At 48.7% G+C, this 17,915-nt stretch overlaps 1 protein-coding gene across 1 annotated transcript; it reads right to left on the bottom strand.

The window, feature by feature from the left end:
• Positions 1-1,126: 1,126 nt before the first annotated feature.
• On the bottom strand, positions 1,127-15,967 carry LOC149340695 (uncharacterized). The gene is made up of 6 exons (XM_089549531.1): positions 15,002-15,967; positions 9,497-9,938; positions 8,382-8,651; positions 4,404-4,596; positions 3,012-3,418; positions 1,127-1,622 (listed from the first exon to the last, which is right to left on the bottom strand). Exons 1-6 carry the CDS (start codon positions 15,043-15,045, stop codon positions 1,299-1,301), a joined length of 1,680 nt encoding a protein of 559 aa, XP_089405657.1. The 5' UTR covers positions 15,046-15,967; the 3' UTR covers positions 1,127-1,298.
• Positions 15,968-17,915: the final 1,948 nt, after the last annotated feature.

A 17,915-nucleotide genomic window follows, 5' to 3' on the forward strand; every position in this document is an offset into this window, starting at 1 on the left:
GTACAAGAGATCGAAGGCCACCCTATTCATCACGCTGTTTCACAGCGATAGCGCTACCAGCAGGTGCCCAAGGCCGCGCAGACATCGCACGCGATGTGATCGCTGGAGCGCTGTTAGAAGTGCTACTTGTAGGGGCGCGGCACACATTTTGATAAACAGTCGAACCTGGTTATAACAAAACGGTTTGTAACGAAATAATAGATATAACAAAGGAATGACGATTCCCCTTGGAAGCTCGGTCAACACAGGCTACGGCTATAACGAAGTAATCGCGGGGCTCCTTCCAACTTCGTTATAACGAGGTTCACCTGGAAAAATCAAATGACCGGCAAAATTAGATTTCCATATACTATGCGACTTGCGTACACTTTGCACAGGATTTTCGAGGTACGCGTGTTCGATATAGCCAGTAATCCGGAATATCCTAGTTTTGGCTGCATATCATTCTCCAGGTAAAAACTTATAACTGGCGCCAACTGTCTGACAGTTTGTTCTGTGCAGCCCTTGTCAATCGAGACAGGTTTTACAGTAAAAGCAGCGTTACCACATCCGGTTTGACACATCGCGTGATATGTACGTGAAATCATGGTGGAAGAAATTTCTACAGGACGAGAACGCGCAATCACGCGACACAACGGTCACGTCGTTGCCTCTCGTGTTGCCCAAAGAAAAGAGATGCCAACGGCCGCAGAACAGCTATCACTGAACTCTGCGTCCTACCTGTAGCAAATGTAAGCGCTGGTATATTTCTTTCATTAAATTATTTCAGCTAAATTTTTAAATCATGGTAAATACATTATGGTTACGGCACATTAATTCTATGTTCACAATATCAGTTTTGCTTCTGTGGGAAACTAATCGACTTCCCTGTTATATGTTGCAGCTGTTACTACAAGCGGACCTCAAGCTGCATCTATGCGCTGCCAAAAAGGAGGTTAAAAACAGTTTAGGAATTCAATAAGGGCTGTTGTCTCAAAGCTTTGTTTAGCCCCAGCCTTTATGCATACCACGTACGTGGCCCCCTATAGGCAGGTGTGCTAAATGCGCACGCACATCCACAAAACAAAACATTGCTTTTCAAAGCATATTTCATTTAAACAATCATTTCATCAATCACCGCAGTAATAATCGCTCGATCAGTTCGAGCGTATACACCCTTTTTCTCACATTGTCTGTAGAGAATACCGGTCGTAATCAAAAGTTTGCTTTACTTTCTCAGCCATGCGTTTTCTTCAATGAAGCCCGCATAAGGTCCCTACGCGAATGCAGCCCACGCGTGAACACGTATCGCGCGCCTATCAGCAGTCGGCGTCCGTGTCGGGCCATGTGCACTGGAAGGCCTTGGCGAACTGGCCCGAGCGCAACACGCCGTAGGCGCAGACCTTGGCCGCCTCTTTGTCCCCGCACGTGGTCTGGCAGAAGCGCCGGAAGAACAGCTGCACCCGGAGCCGATCGGTGGCGGCGTTCTCGACGAGTGGGATATCTCCAGCAGAGGTCGTGCCTTGGAGGTTCCGCGCCTTATTGTCGGCCCGCCACTGAGACCTGGCAGCGGCCAGGGCTAGGTCCAGGGCCCAAGGCAGGAACACCATGGTGCGAAGGCTGGCGTCGGTTACGTTATTCGCCTGCAACAGGCAGACATACCCGTATGTCACCTCTGAAATGATGATTATTGCGATATCTATATAGAATGAAAGGCTCACAACAGTCCGATTATCTTTGTTTATTACTTATTACCAACAGTTTCGGACGGAGGTATATATATATATATATATATATATATATATATATATATATATATATATATATATATATACGGGTCGGCTGTGGAGATCGAACCCAGGTCGCACCTCTCACCCGCGAGGTGACGGGGGTGGGGTCGACGCAAAAGGAGCAGTGGGCCCCCATAACCGACCTGGGGGCGGGGGGGGGGGGGGGACTCTGATCATAAATGGTAGTTTACCTGCATCCCTCAAAAGAAAAATATATGAGCTGTGGCTAATCGGTATTCACTTATGGGGCAGAAGCATGGAGGCTGAAGAAAGATGTTTAACTTAAACTGAGGAACGCAGCGAGCTGTGGAAAGGAAAATGATAGGTGTAACCTTAAGAGATCGGAAGAGAGCAGGGAACAAACGAGAGTTAGTGACATCGTAGCCAAAATCAAGAAGAAGAAAAAATGGGCATGAGCAGGGCATGTAATACAAAGGCAATATGGCCGATGGTAAGCAAGGGTAACGAACTGGATTCAGAGTTAACGCTAGCCTAGCAGGAGGCAGAAAGTTAGGTGTCTCGATATGATTATATTAGGAAGTTTGTGGGGTTATATAAGGTACCCGCCGCTGGCGAGATGTGGGAGATGCCTTTGTCCTGCAGTGGGCGTAGTCATGCAGGCCGCTGGTGCTGCTGATGCATTGAATCTACGGGCGTTTAGGCAGAAGCGAAATGCAAAGGCATTCGCGTACTATTTTAGTGCATGTTAATGGATTGTATAGGAAGTTGAACAATTTTGGAGCCCTCCGTTACTAAGCACGTGCCTGGTAGCAAGTTTCGGCTTATTCATATACCTTTACAACGAGGGCTGTTACTGGCCCGTCTTCCGCTACGCCGGACCTTCGGATAGTCTGCGATCACGTGACCACCCCCCGTTCATGCGGTGATCACTTGAGCACCCAGAGACACGCGCTTCAAGCAACATTTTCAGAGGACTGGCGGTCAGACGCGGGCAGTCGCTTTGAAACGCCTCTCGGACGCTACACGTGGCCGGAAGGTGAGAGCCTTACGTAGAGTACATGTACGTAGAGTACATGCGGCTGTGCAACTCGTGTGGAACCCGTGCAGCATAGTGATTATTGATCAGAACATCCGGTAAATATATATGGATAGATTTTCTCCTCAGTCATTCAGAGGTTTGAAGTGCCACGGGGGATACTATGTTGGGACGATGTACTTTTTGGCGACGTTTTAGGGTCTGTTTACCTATTCTCATCCTTTGGAAGACGCGACTGTGCTCACCAGGAGTAGGCTGGCAGCATCCTTGCGGATGCACTGGGCGTACTCGTGCAGACGCTTCTTGAGCTCTGGCCTGCGATCGGAGACAGCGTGAGCCCACTCGATGAGAAGCATCACGCCCAGGGTCGAGTAGTCCAGGCTCGGCTCCCTGGCATCGGCGTAAAGCAAATCCGGCGTGGCCACCGCGGTAGGGACGACCAGAGCGTCCGCAGGCCCACGCGTGATTAGTCCTTCCAGCTGTGGAAGGATGGAGGCTGCGGTTCTATTGGCGACCGCGTCGACGCGGAGGCAGGATGCCGCCATCTTGTGGACCAGTAGGATGTTGGCCAAAAAGTCGTCATCGTAACCTACTTCGGTTGCCTGCCCTGGTACCACGGCGTCTTCACGCACACAGTCCCCGCTCACGATGCCTTTATAAACAAAGAGAGAGAGAGAAACCAGCTGCTTTCTTGCACGGGTCACACTAAAGGTGCCCCGAAAAGTGGAACACGTTTTGGATCCCTCTAGGCTGGAAACAGACGTGAAAGTCGTAGCTACTTGCATATCATGAATCCCTTATAGAAAGGCGTATTCTCTCAGCAGGAAAATTATGCAAAGCAAGAAAAACTGTACACCGACAGATTGATTCCACATACTGCGTTCTCGGGGAAAAATAGCCACTTCGATTTACGTATTCGGAAGGCCATGTATTTTATTTGAAAAAGATTACCTGCGTTAATTAGGGTTGCTATTTGCGCGCGAAGTTCATACGTTCACAAAATTCGTGAACGTATGAACCCGCTTCAAGAAGTAAAAAAGGGAAATTAAAGAAGAAGTCTTATAGCGTGATATAGAACCAACATGGCGGAAGCCGCTGGAACAAATGCATGTATATGGCTGGACCACACTTTCAAGGCGAAGAAAATCCGCCTATTGGCGCCTCGTTTCTCATTTATGGCTGCTGCTATTTAGTGCGAGCCTTTAACTTAGCGCTATTAGCGCACCGCCATGCAGCTCCAGAAGTTACTTGTGGAACGTCTCCGGACGGCTTCGCGTTTTATCTTTCATTACTATACGCGTTCAGGCTGTAGTGGCTCAGTAGCTAGATAGTTCGGCTACTTTGCCCGAGGAACCGGGTTCAACCCAGCCGTGGCGAACGTGTTTCGATGGACGCGCAACGCAAAAGGCGCTCATGTACTTTGCGATGTCAGCGCACGTTAAAGAACCCGTGGTGGTCGAAACTAATCCAGAGCCCTTCACTACGGCGTCCCTCTTGGCCCATGTGCCGCTTCGGGATGTTAACCGACACAATTTGCAATTTTCTTGTGTTACTGTTACAGAGGCATCGAAACACTACAAATTGCACCTGTGGAGAATTTGCACATATTAGCTGGAAAACAAAGTGAATTGAATTACCTGCCCTCTTAACCACAAGTCTTTCGGAGACGCCGGCGAGGTTCACTGCGAGGTTATCGTTGAGCCACGTGCTCCTTTCGATAGCCCGGTTTAGAGCGGCAACCATGGCATCCAAATAAGTTGGTACACCGTCGTCTTCGAGGGAACGGGCCAGCCATGAGGTGAAGTGGTCCTCCATGTGCTCGCCGGTGGCCTGTCGACACAGCAGAGAACCACGTGAAAGCGTGCTATTTGTGATTGTGGGTCTCTATTCACCAAACTCTTGCGAAGGAACTTACCAGCAAACCAAAAACCTCTCAGAGACGTCTAGCTAGACGTCTCTAAGAGGTTTTTGGTTTTCTGGGGAATCTTGCCACTATGGCATTGGGTTAGTCACTGTGGCTCAGTGACTAACTCATGGTCTACGGATAGATTACCAGCTGCTGCGACCTCATTTCGATGGAGGCGAAATATGTACGCGCCCGTTTGGGTTCTATATTCGACGTCACGGCACTTTAAAGAACAACAGGTCGTTGAAATTAGTACCCAGCTGTCTACTACACAGTCTCTCCCTGCTCCCCTTTCACTCCGTCATTTGTTCTCGGTGCGATTCAGGTGTCCATAGTGAGTGAGAAGCAGATACTCCAGAAAAAAAAAGGGGGGGGGGGGGGGGGGCAATGGACAGCGGTCGCTCCCTCAACATCTCCAGAGGGGCGCAGTGCTACCCCCCAGTCTCCAACTGTTTGCATTCAGATCAGATTTCTGACAAACGCTTCAATTCTAGGACGGTTGGTTGGTTGGTTTATTGGGGTTTAACGTCCCAAAGCGACTCAGGCTATGAGAGACGCCATAGTGAAGGGCTCCGGAAATTTCGACCACCTGGGGTTCTTTAACGTGCAGTGACATCGCACAGTACACGGGCCTCTTGAATTTCTCCTCCACAGAAATTCAACCGCCGCGGCCGGGATCGAACCCGCGTCTTTCGGGAATTCTAGGACGTTATTAAAGGGATGCTGAAAGGTTTCCCAGAAAAATTTAGTGGAGAGATGCACTTTACAGTTCTCGACCCTCGTAATTCGAATTTCTCGTCGAAATTAGGCAAAGGAAAGCGCAAACCTATTTTATTTTGGCGAGAAGTGCAGCAGCTGCCTCGGGCGAGCTCGCGCGCCTCGTTGCCGCCTGTGAATGGTTGGGCGCCTCGTGGCGTCAACAATGGCGCTGGCTCAGTCGGCTCGGCCGCCGCCGCTGCACATGAACCGCGGCGCTCGGCGGTTCGAGGTTGTTATTTTGCTTATACGACGATGGAACACATCGAAGACTACCCGGATTATCTTGGCGTCATCCCCTACATGTTAGAATCGATTGCAAAGAGCAAACCTCTCCAAGAAAGAAACGATGCTGGCGCAAGATGTGATTTTGACTCGAACGAAAGCGAAGTGTCAGCATCTCCAGGTGTTGGAAATGACTTTGGTAAGTATACTTTTCTTGACAAATTACATTCAGAGATGCAAAGGATGAATTTTGAGGCGAGCAAATGCAGTATAGCACTGCCCGACGTAATTTTCCTAATACAATGTAAGCGGGATGCGATCGTCGGCATTTTTGTGTTGCCGCTTATCAGTGCTGCTGCAAATCTGCTTGTAATCCACAAAGATCATTGGCATGCGCAAGAAGCTATCAGGCTCGCACGCAAATTTTATGCTTGCACCACTTCATAGTAGCTGCATGCCGGCTCGATTCATAACATACAAGTTCGCAGCGCTTTGCGACAAAACTCGTCTAGGTGACAAACGTGCGCCTTCCGTTTTGCGTGCCAAGATGGGAGCTAACAGTAAATTAAAATCCTTGTTTAGGCGAATTGGTTCATGTTACAAGTCCTTGTAAGAATACTTTCATCCGTTTGCGCCGCCTTTATCGTGCTTGTTCTCAGATCTAGCGGCCAGGGATTTTTCACTAACTAGATGGACTCGTGCTGCAACCGAGCAGGACGAATCGCAAGGCTGGCTGTAGCACACTTGGCACACAATTATATAATATTGTTATTAATGTATGAAGCCATGCGGCAGTCGGTAATTCTTTACGACTACATGCGTTATTAGAAATGTATTCCTGGCAGTTGAGTGATGTCATTGTAAACATTCTTCTTCCAAAACAGGTGTTCCTCCGTCCGCTGCTTTCCTGAGGGGAATGAAGAAGACTGCTGATGCTGCCAGGAATTAATAAAATTATCAGAAAACAGACGGTATTTCACCGGGTTTCAGTCGAGCTGACTGTTGACAGGCGCAGTGAATGCATTGTCGACAGGCTCTGGTGATAGTTCTAATCACGAAAGTGGCCAGAGCATAGCACTGTTGCCTTTGACGGCTTGAAATCCCTTCGCTTCACAGCAGCGACTCACTTCGCGGAGAGCTTTTTTTTTTAGGGAAATAATGAAAGACCACATCGTCGCGGCCGCGGATGTTCGTGCAGCCGATGGCTGCGCAGAACGCCGGCATGATCGGTCCACCGCTTCATTCGATGCTGCACACCTTTCTGTACCTCACCACAAACATAAAAACGCACAAATAAACAAACACACGGCAGCTCGAGGCAGCTTATGATGGCACGCACGCAGAAACAAGCACGGCCGCGGAGGCTGCGAGGCGACGGAACACCAACGTTTACGTCACCACTCCGCGGTTTCCGGTTTTTGCTCGCATCGTCAGGGTCATCAGCAGCGCTCGGCGGACCTCGGGGGGCGGAGCTACCGCGTAATTTTAAACGGCGATTACGTCGCTCCTATGTTATGAATCTGTAAAAAAAATTCACCCGCATGATTTATAAAGTTCCCACATCCACACGTGAGCATTTTAATGAATTCGAAAAACTCTTCAGCTTCCCTTTAATGCAAAGCACAGTGTGATTGAGCTAGATGGCTTCGTAGCCAGTAATAAAGCATTTAAATTGAGCAGCATAAAGAAATCCAGTCTCAACAGAAGTCGTTGATTGATTACCCACTGTTCATGAGTATGTTTAGCAGAGCCGAAACAGACTGCACGCAGACATTTTTAATGCAGTCAATCACTCCTCGCGTGTGCATCTTTATAAAGCTGCCCATTTCAGTTTAGGTTCTACAATTAACAAATGCGCAATCGAACAGTAAAAAATAAGAAAATAAATGCATAAGAAAACAAACTCGGAGTCCTGCTCCCCCGCACGCACGCACGCACGCACAATGTTCCGGAGTCCTTGGTGAGAAGAATGTACCTTTGCTTTCTCCATAACTATTCCCTTGTCATCCATACAAGAAGCCGCTCAACAGAATAGCCTGCTGAAGATGCGTCGCTGAGCGACGGCGGTCGGTACGAAAGCACCGACCACACTATTCCCCGCAAACTTAGAGGCAGAGACAAAGAAACGATGTGATTCGTTTCGTGGATGTATGGAGATGCCTTCTAGTAAGTTTCAGTCACAGGCGTGGAGTGGAACATAATTTATTATAGTTTTAAACACTGTACGAGTAGGCGCTTGGCATTTCAATCTGAATCGAGTGAAGTCAAGGTGGACTTGCCCCAATTACTGTGACGTCACCGAAACCGCTGGTTCTCCTCAGGAACAAACAGTGCTTGCCGGCGACGCCGCCGTCATCAGAAATGGGGTAGTCCAGGTAGGCCGGTAGGCCGTAACGTCGAGGTACTCTTGAGCACTCGCGGAGGGAGGGCGAAAGTGCCGGGGCAGAATCGTTTGTAATTAATTATTCATCCGGCGCACTGGTGGTTTGCTTTGAGTGATTACTAGGCACGTAGGGCCCTTTTAAGGCAAAAATACGGACACCAGAAAACCTTCTACGCCATTACGGTAAGACTGTTGCAGTAAAAAAAAAAGTTTCATTGACTGTGCCGGTACAGACGTAGCCGCTCGCTAAACGCTCTTTAAAACACCGTATAGCAGGACTTGGTACCGCTAGGTTGCGGAAGCGAATCTGATTTTATGCCACACCGGGAACCAGGATGAGCGCACCTGCAGGCAAAGAGATACGTCCTCGAAGCTGGCGAAGTTGGTCGCCAGCAGGTAGGGGTACTTCATCACTTGCGCCAGCATCACCAGCAGCGAGTACAGGCCTGCCACCTTCAGGTCAGCCTGGGCCAGAATGGCAATCACGCCTTTCATGGCCTCCTGGGCCCGGGCGGTGACAAAGGCACCCATAGTGTTGTTGGATCCATTGGGTGACGAGAAGGGGTGGTTCAAAGCGTCGGCCCAGGTCAGGATTGGAGTCAGGGGCGCTCCGTTCTTGGACACAACAAAAAACAAAACTTGATTGCAAAGAGTGTGACCAGTGACAGCTCCATGCATCTCCCTCTCAGTACACAATATTTAGCAAGACGTTAGGCTCGCAGTTTGTTTTACGCAGGGAAAGTTGAGACATCTTTAATACTGGTAGAAGATATTTCACCTATAAATTTGGTCTGGAAAGAAAGCATTAATAGGCACCTTCTGGCATAAAGAAATATTTTACTCTCATTAATTACCACTGCCACCAGTCGCTCTTCTCATTGCAGAATTGAAACACTATCGCTTTTCGACCTGCGGCCGAGTTTATCGGAAAGGACTACGTGCGCTACAAAATTTAAGAAACGCGCTTATTAGGTACTTCCGATAGCATAGAAAAAGGACGCAAAATATCATGCAGTTGGCCCATTATTTTTAGTCTAGGAATGATCAGCGATCTTGAGATCTTGCCTAAATTTCATACATTAGAGCCTACTGTACAGGTTTCGAATAACAAAAATACAGCCCTACGGTCATATTATCGCCACGATTGATCAGCCGGTAAGTTGTCAAAAATCAATGAAGGCTGAAAGGTTCTTGACATTGGAGTGGCGTGCAGAAGAACCCCTGAATGGCAGAGGTTCACGGTAGGTTAGGTATATTGCACGTGACATCACTACGTGTGCGCATACAACCGTATATAGTCATGGCAACGGGTAGGGCATCTTATATTTACCTGCCCGTTTCGTCAGTACTCACTAAACCCCACTTTTGAAATTGTCTGTGCTTGTCATTAGTTCTTCCATTCATTCGTTCGCCTTCTTACGGCACGACGTGAAGATTGCCGAGAACTCTGCGTATCGTACCTCCGTGACGTTGATGGCGCTGGAAGGTGAAGAGACATTGACCTTTCCCCCTTTCCTCGCCGCCTCTACACCGGCGTCCAGGCTCCCGATGGCGGCTACTAGCGAGGAATTCTTGCGCCACCCGAGCTCCCGAAGCGTGACACTCAGAAACGAGGTGGTCTGGTCCCCGAGCGTCGAGTACAGGCTCTCGCCGACGTCCACGATCAAGCGCCCGTCCGCCGCGCTCTTGCCGACGCGAACCACGCCTGCCAGACCCGTATCGAAGCTGGCGGACATGACGTGGTCAAAGAGCTGCTGCAGGCTCGAGAAGCCAATCCAGGAGCTCTCGTTGAGGCCCATGCGCGCGAGCACATCCGAGGAACGCATGCTTGGGCGTTTGCGGGCGAAACTGAGGCAGCTCGCATAGAAGCGGGCCATCTGGATGTCGTGCAGGGCGTGCGGACTGCGAAAGCGCGGCGACCATTCGGTGCATAATTGGTGTAATGAATACACGAACCTGGGCCGTTAAATAGTGGCCCTAATTATTATAATTAAGTGGAGGAAATGGAGCAGTATTCTCACTTCTCGGCAGAGAATTCAACCGCACCTTGAGGGAGAGGAGGAAGGAGGGAGCAATACAAGAGAGAAAGAGGTGCCGTAGTGGAAGGCTGCGCGGAGTTATTTCGACCACTCTGGTATATTTAACGTGCACCGACATCGTACAGCGCACGGGTGTCACGGTGGTGTCACTCAGAGTGAGGCGATTTCCATGCCTTTTGTCGTTTCATAACGTCCTCTTATGTGCCTTCCTTCCACATCAGTGCCCACAGGACGTTAATGAGGTGTGCAAGCAAACACAGTGACTGCATTTCTCCTTTCTTGACGCCCCGTTTCATATTCGCACACCGCAGGGGGTACTGCAGTCTTCGGATGTTTTCCCGTCTCTCCTTCATGCCTTCCCTCATGGCACAGTTGAGGTGTCCACCGAGAGTGAGAGATACTGCGTGTTCCTTTCCTCATAACGGTTATTTTTCGCGCGTATTGAGACACCTCAGACCAGAACACGAGGGGTCGGACCCACTCACACCATAGAGTATTGGGCTTAACCATACCTCTTAGCTTCCCCGCGTTCACATTGGCTGTTCACATTATGATCATTTCACTATCCGCCCTCCCCACTCCTTTCCCATTGCGGTGCTGGATAATTCCGCAGTTTTTCGACACTTGACGTGCGGGAGGTGCATTTGCTTTTCCGTTCCAACCAATAACCGTCTGCTCACACCCAAATTAGCCGACTACCACACCGTCAGACAGTACTGTAGGAGAAGCCGCACCGTATACCCTTCTCCCCACTCCACACTCCCACTAACAAAGCACTCATTGGCGACAACTTCAAACGAACTCATTCGTATGCCCTTCTCAGTTTGCCCACTTGTTCCAGCCCACCCTCTTCCCTTCGTACTCTACCACCTGTGGAGCTATACTGTATCACTGCAACCGGGAATGCCAAGATGCCATGTGTCCCATCCATTCACTCACCCACTTCAACCTCCCTTCTGACCGCATGAGGCGGTGACAGCTCAAGCTGATCGACCGGGCAAGGATGGAGGGGAAGGCCAGATAGATGGCTCCTGGAATGAGCATCTCTCCCTCGCAGGTTTATCTTTGATATAATTCAAGTTTATTCTCTCTCTCTCTCTCTCACACACACCGCGCACACATACGCTACAGATATACACATAGACGAAGCTACATTTGCGAGGCAAACCAGCTGAATTTGGTTTCATTGAACGCGGCTCGCCGAACTGTCCGCTGTGCATGAGCTAGTTTATCGAAAGTAGCATGTCTGAATCAGTTTAGCATGACATATGTTGATCTGATTAGGTCTGACTGAGAAGGGAAAGCTAGTTGGAGCACCTAGTTTCAGCCGACCTCTTACAGTGACAGATACCCGGCATATTCTCGTAGATTCTGCTACTTACCGCAATCTCAGGAAACCTCGCTAAATCTCGTCCGGTATGGACTGTCACCGATCTACTGCTGAAATCTCTCCCGTCTTAAAAAGTAAGTTTTGAAAAGCTTCATCCAACGCAGTCCACAGATGCCCAATAGGTATTTAAGAAAAATAGTAAAGCGTGTACCCAGGGATCGAGCCATCGCTCGGCCTATTGTCTTCATTTCCGGTCTCGAAATTGATTACCATCGGCTGATTTTTCTTCAACAAAGCAATTTTATTTGCATATGCATACAAGGTAGGCATTAACATTCATTATCATTGAAGTGACCGCAATGACAAACGCGAAGATCTTGCAAACTCCGCTTAAAAACATGTGCTAAGTGCAGGAGAGTGCAAGAGTGTGAAAAAGCTTCGATATATCTCTCCGTGGAATTCATGCTCCACTAACCTCACAAAGAGGACCAAAATAAAGAGTGACAACCACACCTGTACAGAAACGTTTGCGCTTGAAATATTGTTTTGCGATTTACTTATACAGTAATAAGATCGTTCTATATGGAGCGCATCGATGAGATCAAGCTCGGGATGAGCACTCCGTGGAGTTCAATCTCCGCTAACGCCACAAATTGGACCAAAATAAGGAGTAAATCACACCTGTACAGAAATGCTAGCGCAACAAATGTCATTTTGCAATATACTTATACAGTACGATGTTCTGTACGGAGGGTGCTGATGAGCTTCACAAGCTCAGAATGAGCGTACAGGACCAGTAAAAGGGGGGGAGGGGGGGGCTGTGAACATCAGTTCCACCAGTCTGAACTAGACGATAATCCTGTGCGCTTGTAGCGCTGTAGCGCTAATCTCTGTCGCGCTGTCGATAATCTCTGCAGCGCTGTCGTTCGTAGTCAAGTTGTTCTCAGCTAGCCTATACGTTTTTCGGTATCGTGAATTGAACCATATATTTCTTTTAACTGCGCACGCGGTTTCCTCTATTTCGTCTCACTATATTTACTTCCCTTCATATTGTGCGCACATCCTGGCATAGTGCAGAGCGTGGGGACGCTCGGCAATAGTAGTAGTCACCATAGTACAATGAGGCCTCGAATCCGATGGGCAGGTTGTGGACGTCACAAGGCTACGTGACCTACGTGGCCCACCTGCCATCCACAGACTTTTCGGTGGAGTGGAAGCCCTAGTGTAAGCACATTAAGAAAAATCCCGTATACCTTCCCTGGTTTCGGTGACCGCTGGCTTTCTTTATAAAAGCTAATGGAAAATACCTTAGTAATTTTCGATTCGCTGATGCCTTGCTAAGTAACTGAGGGGACTAACTGCAAAGTGCAATCGAAGATCCAGGCAGGCAAAGCAGAACGGTGGGTTAGTATGAAGAAGTCTAAAGAAATGTGCAATAGTCTGGGAAGGGTAACCCAGTTTAAGATAGGCAGGGAAGCAGTGGAAGTTGTCAGAGAGTACATATACTTATCATAGGTAGCGAACGCAGATACGAGCCATGAAAGTGAAATAATTAGAAGAATAAGAATGGGGCGGAGTGCACTTAGCAGGCGTTCTCGGGTGATGAATCGTAGTTTACCAATTTCCATCAAGAGGAGGAGGATGAGTAGGAATAGGAAAGGCAGGGACGTTAACCGGAAGAATAAACCGGTTTCCTACCCTGTACGGGGGCAAAGGGGTGAGGGGATATAAAGATGAAGGAGAAAAGAGAGTAGCAGGAAAATTAAGTCAGTATGCCAAGTCAGCAAGAGGAATGTATATTAACAGGAGGCAATGCAGCGGAACGAACAATGACGACAGAGGGAGACAACGCACGCGCTACTACAAGTTAGTAATAGTCAGCGCATGTGTCTCCTTCTGTCGTCTTTGTTCGTTTCGCACGTTTGCGTCTTATTAATTTATGAACCAACTATAAACCAAATTGTCTACAATGAAACATATATAACAGCTGCACCTCACCGGTGCTCACAAAAAGGCCAGAAAAATGGAAGCTAACAAAAAGGGTTGAATTTAAATTGAACTATGGAACGAACTGTGGAAAGGAAGACGGTAGGCGCAACGTTAAGAGACAGGAATATAGCAGAATAGGTCGCGGACAAAACTCTAGTTAATCACGTCCTAGTCGAAAGCAAGAAGAAGAAATGGGCAGGACATGTAATGCGAAGGCAAGGTAACCAACGGTCAAGGAGTGGATTTCAAGAGAGGGCACGCGTAGCAGAAAACGTCAGAGGGTCAGGTGGGCAGATGAGATTAGGAAATTTGCAAGGATGAGACGGCCACAGCTGGCACACTGCAGGATTGGGTTTATTTGAGGGATATGCGAGATGTCTTTGTGCTGCAGTGGACGTAGCTAGGCTGATGGCGATGATGATGACCCTTCCCTACATGGTATGAAATGTGATTAAAAAGGCACAGAAGCAAAACGTGAACAATTCTACAAGTAGAGACGACAGCGTGATGCGGTTTTCACAGAAACGCACAGCAAAATGCGAGATTTTTTTAAGCAACAAAAACATTTTATTACATTTGACACCGAAAGCGGGAGCTGTGCAATTTATTCGTACTGACGCAACCATGACACATGAGAAAGGACTCGCCGCGGTGGTGCAGTGGTTACGGCGCTCGGCTGCTGGCCCGAAAGACGAGGGTTCGATCCCGGCCGCGGCGACCGAATTTCGATGGAGGCGAAATTCTAGAGGTCCGTGCACTGTGCGATGTCAGTGCACGTCAAAGAACCCCAGGCGGTCGAAATTTCCGGAGACCTTCGCTGCGGCGTCCCTCATAGCCTGAGTCGCTTTGGGACGTTAAACCCCAATAAACCAAACCAAACGAGAGAAAAGCTAAAGTGCCACCTTTCGGGGGCAAATGTAACTGCTCTGGCAAGAAAATTTTGTAACGGAGAAAAATTCGTGCGCTTTTCTGCGAATTTCTGTAAAAACCTCATAGCGCTAGTGCCTCTTTTTTTCTAGTGATTGAATTTTTACTTTTGCTGTGACTCCCGGATCGCCGTGAATATTTGTTTTCTCTATCGTTATATTTCCACATAGTTCTGTTATTTTGAAGGCGTGTTGCATACGTACTTGAGGCGTCCCTTTCAGATAGTGCTCTTTCCACGATATTTTCTGTAGATTGATATTATATGCTGGCAAACGCGCCCGTGTGCTGCACGATGTTAAGATACATTGGCAACCCAAGATGGGTCGGAATTAATTCGGAGCTCTCAGCTACGGCACCCTTCGTAGCCCATGCCCCCCCCCCCCCCCCCCCCCTTCAACTCGTGCTTTCTTTACTTCCAAACATAAGCGTTTATTTTACCCTTTGTGTTGACTGTACTGCGAAACTCATTCTAGGCTTCTACGTTGTAATGGCTCGATCCTAGGTCATTGCAAAGCTGCGACTTTGTCCAGAAAACCATGCATGCTGTGACTACCTGGCAAACTGAATCGATTTCAGTGGAGCAAACGCGTTGCACTCAAACAGACAGAGCGCAATGGCGACGCGATTTGAACCGTTCGCTGATCAGGCATGGAGGACTTCGTGCCCAGGGGCCTGCTCACGATTCTTGGCGGCCAGGGGGCGCAGTGAGCGGCAGTTGTCCCATGGCCTCGTGTGCGGCCGCGGTGAAGTTGAGCCAATTCTCGTCGGCGTAGCTCCGACGCGCCGTTCTGCCGGCGAACCAGTGTCCGCAGGCGTGCCTGTGGAAGTCCACGCAGGGATTGAACTCGGCGTCCGTGTTCTGCGCCGCAAACGCCACCACGCGGTGGCAAGTCTCGGTAGTGCACACGCCGCTCTCGTTCTGCGTGCGCGCGCGTGCGAAACACACATTACGTTCTGATCTTCACAAATTTTGTGGACACTCGGCCGGAGCTTACATATGGGAGCTGCGATCTGGTCAGATTTTCTGCGCTATCGAAAGGAAGAGAATACGCATTATTGCGTTATAAAGTCCCACAGAAGTCCTTGTTTCCTATATCGGTGCTACCTTTTTGTCCTTTGGATACTGTACGACTTCCCTGTCTTTATCCTTCTCCTCAGCCCACTAGGACAACATGGATAACATTAGGATAACATCAGCGCACAGGTCCCTCCAATATGAAAGGGAACAAAATCTAATGGAACATTCAATTAATGATTACTTCATAATTATGTACGACAAGCACATTTTTTCCTGTTTTTTAAATAGTTCTCCTCTTGGCGTGTAATGTCTAAAGTCATTTTCAGCTTTAGGGAAAGAAAAGAAAAGATTAATCTTTTTGTTCAAACTGATTGCTCCCTTTCATAATGAAGGGGCGTGTAAGTTGGTTGAACCCTCATACCTACACGACCATGTATGCTGCACGTCAGTGAACGCTATTAAGCATGAAATGCTTTTAGCTCCCGTTGTCGGCAGTGTGGTGACGTCACGCCGAGACCGAGCGCCAACATCCGGGCACTGAAATCCACTCATCCGGGCACTGAAATCCACTCATCCGGGCACTGATATCCACTCATCCGGGCACTGAATTCCAGTCATCCGGGCACTGAAATCCAGTCATCCAGGCACTGAATTCCAGTCATCCGGGCACTGAATTCCAGTCATCCGGGCTCTGAAACGAGAACATCCGGGCACCGTACGAGACTTAGCGAGATTTAACGAGACTCTCTAGGCCCTCCTACGCGACCGGCATGCAAGCCAAACGAGACAAAAAATAACTGCTGCCAGTGCCTTCTCAATGTTTATCAAGATATCAGTGGAGCTGTGGGTTTGATAATGCACGGAATTATAATTTCCGATTTCTAATAGCGCGTGCAAAAAGCACATAAATGCCATGTTGCACTTCGTTGTCGTACGTGATCCGGGGGAGAAGCGCTGCGTTCAAAGAGCAAGGCATCGCGCCGAACGGGTGGTGGCGTTCCTCCCTTCCTTTACGGCGCGGTTCGGGTGTCCACCGAGATGGCAGAGAATTACTGCGCCATTTCCTTTCCTCAAAAAACCTTGCGTTCAAATGGCAAGGCATCGCGCTGAACGGGTGGTGGCGTTCCTCCCTTCCTGTACGGTGCGGTTCGGGTGTCCACCGAGATGACATTAGGCCCGTAAACATTTCATGCTTACTCTACTCTCGTTTACGGGAGAGGCAGAGATTTTTTTTTACGCATTTTATGTGTCCGGCCTGCGCTTAAAAGACATTGGTGCACTTTAGTGCAGGTCAGCTTGGACTTAGTCCCAGGACAGAAAAACCGAGGACGCCGCAAAATAGATTTTTATTGGATTCCTACATTAATAATACCAGTGGTACTTGGGCTATGAGGGGCTTGTATCTAGCTCAAACTTATAGCTCGATGCAGTCGATGCAAAACTTAACCGCCAAATGAGAACTAAGGCTGGGAAAAGTAATTACGCAGGTTTTCTTCTGCGTTCTCTATAGTCGTCTTTACGCTCGCAACCATTCATTCGACATTAAAATACTCCTTATGCACTCAGTTCTTCTCGATACCATAAAACAGCGTCAGTCTCTGCTACCAACTTGCGTGTTTTCTTCTTTCAAACGATGCGTCATATATTGGTACACATGGAGCAGCCATTGGTATTCGCCTACGACAGCTAAATATATTAAATTTCTTCTGTCATGCTGTTTCGGTTTCATGAACCGAGCGATGGTTGGGACGTGTAGCTAACCTTTAGGTCATGTGAGGCCCGAAAAAACGGTAATATATAACTGCTGGTTTGGTTTATGGTTTGTCTTATGGGAGTTTAACATCCCAAAGCGACTCTACAAGCACTGACTGAAGCCCACCGCAGTGCACAGTTGGACAGACTATCCTCCACAAACACGGACAGACACATTCTAGCCGCATTAAACATTCAACCAACGAACACCCCTCCGGACAATACCCACAATATTCATAAACAAATCAAGGAAAACCTAATCGTCCACCCACTACCGAAGAACGTACCCCATACCCACAACCGGGAAAGACGCGAAGCACGCGCCAAAGCCTTGTATAAAAATATTAGGCGGTCACAGCGCGAAAACGACATCACTAAAGGGAGAACAGGACACATACAGCGCTGTGTGTGTCCTGTTCTCCCTTTCGTGATGTCGTTTTCGCGCTGTGACCATGCTGCACTGAACAACCAACTCTCCCGTACTTCCACCCTCGTCGTATAAAAACACCCTGACAACGAAGACCCAGTACGTAGACGCGGTAGAATATACATGCAACCCAGCCTACGCCCTAAGCGTGGTGTCACACGACCTCAAACATAAACAAGCCTAAGGGGCGGCCATAGCACTGACCATAGCATCTTCCACTGCAACGCTCATAATGAGCTACTCCAAAACCGCAATCAGGAATTTCGCAAAGGGACAGATCTATTCTGCCACCTACAACATTCTCCAGTCAAGCCCCCACGACCGCAGACCGATTCAACTATATAGTCCGGGTGCCAGCCCACGCAGGAAACTCTGGAAGCGAGGAGGCGCACTCTGA

Source organism: Amblyomma mixtum, chromosome 6 (assembly GCF_055824585.1).
Source record: "Amblyomma mixtum isolate Tamu chromosome 6, ASM5582458v1, whole genome shotgun sequence".
In the NCBI taxonomy this organism is placed as follows: domain Eukaryota; kingdom Metazoa; phylum Arthropoda; class Arachnida; order Ixodida; family Ixodidae; genus Amblyomma; species Amblyomma mixtum.

What these genes read in the sequence shown, in the direction of transcription:
- LOC149340695 (XM_089549531.1), bottom strand. Translation starts at nt 15,045, where the DNA reads ATGGGACAACTGCCGCTCACTGCGCCCCCTGGCCGCCAAGAATC. An exon ending in CCCCCTGGCCGCCAAGAATC is followed by an intron (nt 9,939 to 15,001) that starts GTGAGCAGGCCC and finishes GCGCTTTCGCAG; the next exon opens with TCCGCACGCCCTGCACGACA. An exon ending in ACGTATCTCTTTGCCTGCAG is followed by an intron (nt 4,597 to 8,381) that starts GTGCGCTCATCC and finishes CTGTGTCGACAG; the next exon opens with GCCACCGGCGAGCACATGGA.